This window comes from Entamoeba invadens, assembly GCF_000330505.1.
Source record: "Entamoeba invadens IP1 unplaced genomic scaffold scaff_1105074724328, whole genome shotgun sequence".
NCBI classification, from domain to species: domain Eukaryota; phylum Evosea; order Mastigamoebida; family Endamoebidae; genus Entamoeba; species Entamoeba invadens.
The window spans coordinates 230,596-236,845 of record NW_004440100.1 but is presented as its reverse complement, the minus strand read 5'-3'; the positions used below and the strand labels follow the sequence as shown (position 1 = coordinate 236,845).

Below are 6,250 nucleotides of genomic sequence, written 5' to 3'. Positions count from 1 at the left end.
TTCAAACAAGTCTGATAGTCTCAAAGAGAAGAATGAGCTTTCATCATCTGTTCTTCAAGAGAGTTCAGAAGTGTCCAAAGAGTCGAGAGAGCCGATTTACAAATTTGAAGGAGAAGAAAATTCAGAAAGTTCAAACACGACGTCGCAGGATTAAACTATGTTATTTTTTTATTATTTCTTCTTCGATTTTTTTTATTCCACAAAAGTTTTAAAAAAGGATCAGAGTGTTAAGTAAAATGTCACAATTCCACCAAAAGAAAAGACTGTTTGAAATAGTTTCGAAGTCATTCAATGGAATATATCGTTTTCGTGTTCAATTGAATAAAACAAAACTAACAGATTGCAAGAAAAGACTCTGTTTTCCAAAACTCAATTTTGTGAAGGGATTTGTTATCAAAAACAAGAAAAGTCGAATTGCTCGACTGTTTCTTATTTATAACTTCTAATATAAAATTATTGAAAACATTTTCTTTCAAATGTGTGTAAAAATTGTTATTAAATTTTTAAACAAATTTTATGAGAAATCTGAATTGGTTTCCCTAAGATTATTGCTGTTGAAAAGCAAAGCCTTGTAATTTTTAAACAAAACTTTTCTCCTCTATTTTTGTAATTTGGAATGAATTATTTATTTCATTTCCAAATGAGAGAAATAGAAGATGAAAGCCGTATTACAACGGGAACTTCTACTACTCCTTAATTAAAAAAACTGCCCAAAAGTATTAAAAATTGGAATGGTGTTATAAATTTACTTTTTCGGATTCATTTGTTTGAAAAGAAACATTCAAGTCAGTTGCTCTATGAATTGCTATCAAATTCTTTGCAATATGTAATAAAGTCTAACGAAAAGAAACAGAATGAATTTAATTACACAATAAACAGCTATTTTGATGTTTATACAAATGAGACTTACAGCGAACAGGGGTCTGGGTATAAGCATTGTTCAGTGATAGTCTCCGTCCAGTAATAGACTCTCTCGTTCTTGTCTTCTGTTGAAAGGAATCCAAGTCCGTTCTTTGACAAGTTGTCGAGAGTCAGTGGGATACTGTTTTCTTGAACGGCGGCACTGACAGCACGGTGTGGTTTCTCTTCGAACGAAGCGACCGTGTTGGTGACTGAAACTGAGCGTTTGAAAGAGTTCTCGACAAAGCTGTCCATAGAGATTTGGACGAGTGGGAAGAATGTCTTGTGATATGTTGGGAGTGTGACTGGTCTGAACACGGTTTGCATGGGATGGTGATATGAGTTTTGCGCGGACTTATATAAGTGCCAAAAACGTCAAATTTTTTGATGTGGTTTTTGTTACAACCCTTTGAATCGGCAAAACGCGTGTTTGGTTTCTTAACAATCTTTTCTTTGTTTTACTGTCTTTGCGTCCATTTTTGAGGGGTTTGGGAAGGCGTTTTGAAAGTATTTTAAATACTTTCTTGATTTTCACACAACATTTTTTCAGGAACATTAACGGGTTTTCTTTGTTAGAAGACTCAGAAAATGAATTTGTTGTCTTGACGGTGCGATTATTTTTGGGAAATATGAAGAAGTTTCGAACTGAGTAAAAGTCCATCGTTATTTCTGATTACATGGTAACAAGGAAAACCACTCACCAATTTCTTAGTATTTCTTTGTTTTTGTTAAATGATTTTGTGGTGTTTTTTCGGGTAACAATCTTTTGGTACTTTGTGGACGGGGTTGCTCTGCTTTTCAAACTCTTTCTTATTCGTTTTATTCATTTCTTTATGTTTGTTTCTATTTATACGCCACATATGATGTTAATCAAAGCAATAAATACGAGTAACTAGAAACTATGGTATATCAATGGAATGAAGTATAGTTCCAATGCTTATGAGTCGGGTTCCCTTTTTGTTTTTTTGGAAAGGAGCAAAACGCGCTTTCAGGTGAAAAATTGCGTGATTTACAATGCAAATTACCAAAAACATGTCGGCTATAAATAAGTTTGCTTAAATATTATCTTTCGCTCAGCATTTTTTGGTTAAAATAAGAAACACTTCCCGGCATTTTCAGTTTTGTTGAACCATTCTGTGTTGAATGAGTGCTTATTTCATCACCATAATTGTTGATTGCCTTTATTCAACGACAAATAATTACGCAAACCTAATTTCGGAAAATCCTCAAAAATAGATCTTTTCGTTTTACTGAACAAAACACTTTTTTGCTCTGTTACTATATAATATTATTTTATTAACAAATATACTATTGTTTTATTATAGATTCTGCAAGTAAAGTTAAAAGACCAAATTCTCAAACTGCCGAATTCCAACCATTGCGCTTGTAAAAATAAATAACAAATAACCAAAAAAAATTAGATAACAATCCAAAAAACAGCCCAGAAAACATACTCAATTTATTATAATTGTTAATCATTTTTTGGGTTTTCACTTTTTTAAGTTTTCTTTTCTTCCAAATAGTATTTTATTTACTAAAAGAAGACGATAATAGAAATGTTTTCGTTTTCGTTACTGTTTTTGCCGCACTCATCAATTTCCCTGTCAAAAATGCATTCAATCTTATTGATTGTTGGCCAGATTTGATTCTAAATGTCGGGGGTTTAAAATATAAGTTAAGACAGACTGCTCATTTCACTACAAGTTGAGGGCAAATCAATTCTGGAAATGGGGATGTATTTTGGTAAAATAAAAAAAAAGAACCCAAAGCGATGGTTAAAAAAACTAAACAGATAGCTTTTTTGCGTTTTGGATTTCCCGAGATTATGGAGTCACACACCGAACCCCAAATATACGAAGTCGTCCACAATTTTTTTAAAACTTGAACAAATGAAAGATTTTTAACCAACAAAAACGACTCTTCACTTTGCTTTTTTGTGGATTTTTAATGCAAAATCATCTCAAAAACATGAGAAAACTTTATTCGGCGTGTTTTAAGTTTATTTGTTTTCTTTTGTGATCAATTGAATCGCCAAATATTTCTTGTCCCCAATCCATGCCTTCTCAAAATATAGAAAAACAAACAAAAGCCATCCATGAAGGAAAAACAGTTCAGTAAAACATTGAAGCACTTTTATAATAAAATATACTATATTTATAATACATAAATTACCAATAGCAATCACTTGACTTTCAATTTGCACAGCGGATTTACTTCGCGATTTGTATCAAAAATGTGAAAGTAAAAAGTATCTATTTGTGCGGTGCGGGGTAACTCAATCTGACGAAGTGCATAACATTGAGTAAACCACTCTATGTCAAACACTTTAAGCGTGCTTGGCAACTTCACTTTCGACAAATTCCCGCATCCACAGAAACAGTCATCACCAAGAGAAGTCAATCCCTCCGGTATTTCAATAGTACAGAGATTCATATAACACCCCTCGAAACAATAACTTCCTATGGAACGAACATTAGACCCTATACTGACATCCTCTAAATCACTACAATAATAAAAACACGACTTTCCAAGTGAAAGGACTGTGTCTGGGATTGTTATCGATTGTAAGTTGCAACAGTCACTGAAACACCGTTCCCCGAGAGACGTGATTTGAGTCGGAACAACAAAAGATTTGAAAGTGCACTTTTCAAAACATTTATACCCAAGGGAATGAACAACGGGGGGGATCTTGTCGCCATACTTTACACGATCACTCTTCGAATAACAGATGTTTTTATACTCAATGGTTTGATGGGTTATGGTTGTCTCGTAATCAACTTCAAACCAAACCACTACCTTATAAAAAGCAACTCTGTTTGTGTTCTCAATTTGAGTTGAAGAAACCACTTTATTCCCAAAAGTCTCGTCCGTCGGGTTATAAAGATGCAACGTTTCTAAGTGAGGGAAATATGCAATTGTTTTGTTGTTGATTGGAACCGGGTTGAAGTGTAACATCTCAAAAATTTGGCGATACTTTTTACTTACTAACACAAGCTGCTTAATCGTGTTAATGGTTGTGTAAAATTTCAAAGTAGTTAACATGTGAAAGCATTCAAGATGCGCCATATGCGTATTTTAATGAAATTTACTTTTATAAGAGATTGTTGAAGATTTTTAGAATTTAAATTGAGGAATTAAATGAGTTTTAATTTCTAAATAATTTTAAGATCATTAATTAATTATTACTCAAATCATTCATTAATTTTTGAACCAATTTTAAAACAAAGTCAATTGAGACAATGAAGACGATTAACCGTCTTCAAGAAACTTACTCACTCACACTTACGTGCAGTCGAGTTTCCAAACCACTTGGTCTGGTCCAACCAGACACATGGGTTATATCCATATGGCTTCTCTTGCTCACCCTGGCACCATGTTCCTGGAGCACATGGTCTAAATCCCTTAAATGTGTTGGCACATTCATAGTACTGATTGTTGTGGATTCCATCAATAACACAGAAGAGACCGTCTTCCTTGCAGACAAAAGGTTTGTTGCACTCCTCGCTCTTTTCCTCGCTCTTCTCCTCGCAGTGCTCCTCTGAAGTCTCATTGTTTTGTCCTTCAATCACACATGGGTTGTACTGATAAGGATTTCCTTCTTCACCTTTGCACTTGGTACCCTTTGGACAATCCAAGAAGCCGTGATATCCATCAGCACAAATGTAGAAATCATAGTCATGAACTCCATCCATGTAACAATAGTATCCATTCTGTTTGCATTCATGGTCTTCAGATGGGAATGAAAGCTCTTCTGATTTTTCAACTGAAGGTGTGACAGGTTCTTTGGATTTTTCGTGGCAAGATTTCTCTTCACAGGACTTGTCTTCACAGTGTTTGGATTTCTCTTCCGACTTTTCGACCGATGGAGTAACAGGTACTTTGCTTTCCTCATGGCATGATTTTTCCTCACAAGACTTATCCTCACAATGTTTACTCTTCTCTTCGGATTTTTCAACAGATGGCGTGACAGGAACTTTGCTTTCTTCACTCTTCTCATGGCAAGACTTCTCTTCACAGGACTTCTCTGGACAATGCTTTGATTCTTCAGACTTCTCAACAGATGGTGTGACAGGTACTTTGCTTTCCTCACTCTTTTCAGTGCAAGACTTTTCTTTGCTCTTTTCCTCGGATTTTTCGACCGATGGTGTGACAGGTTCTTTGCTTTCCTCACTCTTCTCATGGCAAGACTTCTCTTCACAGGACTTCTCTGGACAATGCTTTGATTCTTCAGACTTTTCTTTACTTTTTTCTTCTGATTTTTCAACTGAAGGAGTAACAGGAACTTTACTTTCCTCACTCTTCTCGTGGCACGATTTTTCCTCGCATGATTTTTCTGGACAATGTTTCGATTCTTCAGACTTCTCCTTACTCTTCTCCTTGGATTTTTCCTCAGACTTCTCAACTGATGGAGTCACAACTATTGTGCTTTCTTCACTCTTCTCATGGCACGATTTTTCTTCACATGACTTGTCGTTGCAATGCTTTGACTCTTCAGACTTTTCAGTGGAAGACTTAACTTCACACGACTTATCATTACAGTGTTTCGATTCTTCAGACTTTTCTATAGATTTCTCGATACTCTTCTCTTCAGATTTCTCAGTTGATGGAGTAATAACGATTGTACTTTCACTCTTTTCGTTGCATGACTTCTCTTTGCTCTTCTCCTCAGATTTTTCTTCACTCTTTTCTTTAGACTTCTCATTGCTGCATTCTTTGCTCTTCTCCTCGCTCTTAGTTTCGGAGGATTGCTTTGATTCTTCAGATTTTTCTTTGGATTTTTCTTCGCTCTTAACTTCAGAACTACTCTTACTATGTTCTTCAGACTTTTCATAAGAACACTCGTGTGATTTTTCTTCGGAGCTTTCGGTACTCTTTTCCTTTGAACACTCATGGGAACATTGTTTTGACTCCTCACTCTTTACCTCAGAGCTTTCAGTGCTCTTTTCATAAGAACATTCGTGCGATTTCTCGTGTGATTTTTCTTCAGAGCGTTCATAAGACTCTTCTGAGTGGCAGTGTCCACCTGACTTCTCGTCGCAATCGAAAGATTCAATATAAATGCATGGGTTGTACCCGAAAGGAGTTCTCCCTTCTTTGGCGCATCTGGTGTTTGGTGCGCAAGGTCTAAAGCCTTGATAATTGTCAGAGCATTCGTAATACTCTTTATCATGCACTCCATCAAGGATACAATAAAGACCCTGGACCGAGCAATTGAACTCACCAGACTTTTCTTGGATTGTGTCAGAGTCATCATCCACCTTTACTTCAGCGAGCACAACTTGTAGAACTAAAACTGTAAAGACTAAAACAGCTCTCATTTGGAACGAATGAATTTACTTTTCTGCGGTAA

The 6,250-nt window shown here is 35.6% G+C and overlaps 4 protein-coding genes across 4 annotated transcripts; 1 reads left to right on the top strand and 3 right to left on the bottom strand.

Moving 5' to 3' along the window:
- Position 1: 1 nt before the first annotated feature.
- EIN_319440 (Hypothetical protein) lies at positions 2–154 on the top strand (the record flags this gene model as incomplete). The annotated part of the gene is made up of 1 exon (XM_004253748.1): positions 2–154. A coding segment is annotated over one exon (153 nt), but the record flags the coding sequence as incomplete, so codon positions are not given.
- A 752-nt stretch (positions 155–906) lies between these two features.
- EIN_319430 (hypothetical protein) lies at positions 907–1,227 on the bottom strand (the record flags this gene model as incomplete). The annotated part of the gene is made up of 1 exon (XM_004253747.1): positions 907–1,227. The coding sequence occupies one exon, from the start codon at positions 1,225–1,227 to the stop codon at positions 907–909; it is 321 nt and encodes a 106-aa protein (XP_004253795.1).
- A 1,854-nt stretch (positions 1,228–3,081) lies between these two features.
- EIN_319420 (hypothetical protein) lies at positions 3,082–3,966 on the bottom strand (the record flags this gene model as incomplete). Its single annotated transcript, XM_004253746.1, has 1 exon — positions 3,082–3,966. The coding sequence occupies one exon, from the start codon at positions 3,964–3,966 to the stop codon at positions 3,082–3,084; it is 885 nt and encodes a 294-aa protein (XP_004253794.1).
- A 206-nt stretch (positions 3,967–4,172) lies between these two features.
- On the bottom strand, positions 4,173–6,218 carry EIN_319410 (Cyst wall-specific glycoprotein Jacob family protein; the record flags this gene model as incomplete). Its single annotated transcript, XM_004253745.1, has 1 exon — positions 4,173–6,218. One exon carries the CDS (start codon positions 6,216–6,218, stop codon positions 4,173–4,175), a length of 2,046 nt encoding a protein of 681 aa, XP_004253793.1.
- Between the last annotated feature and the right edge of the window lie 32 nt (positions 6,219–6,250).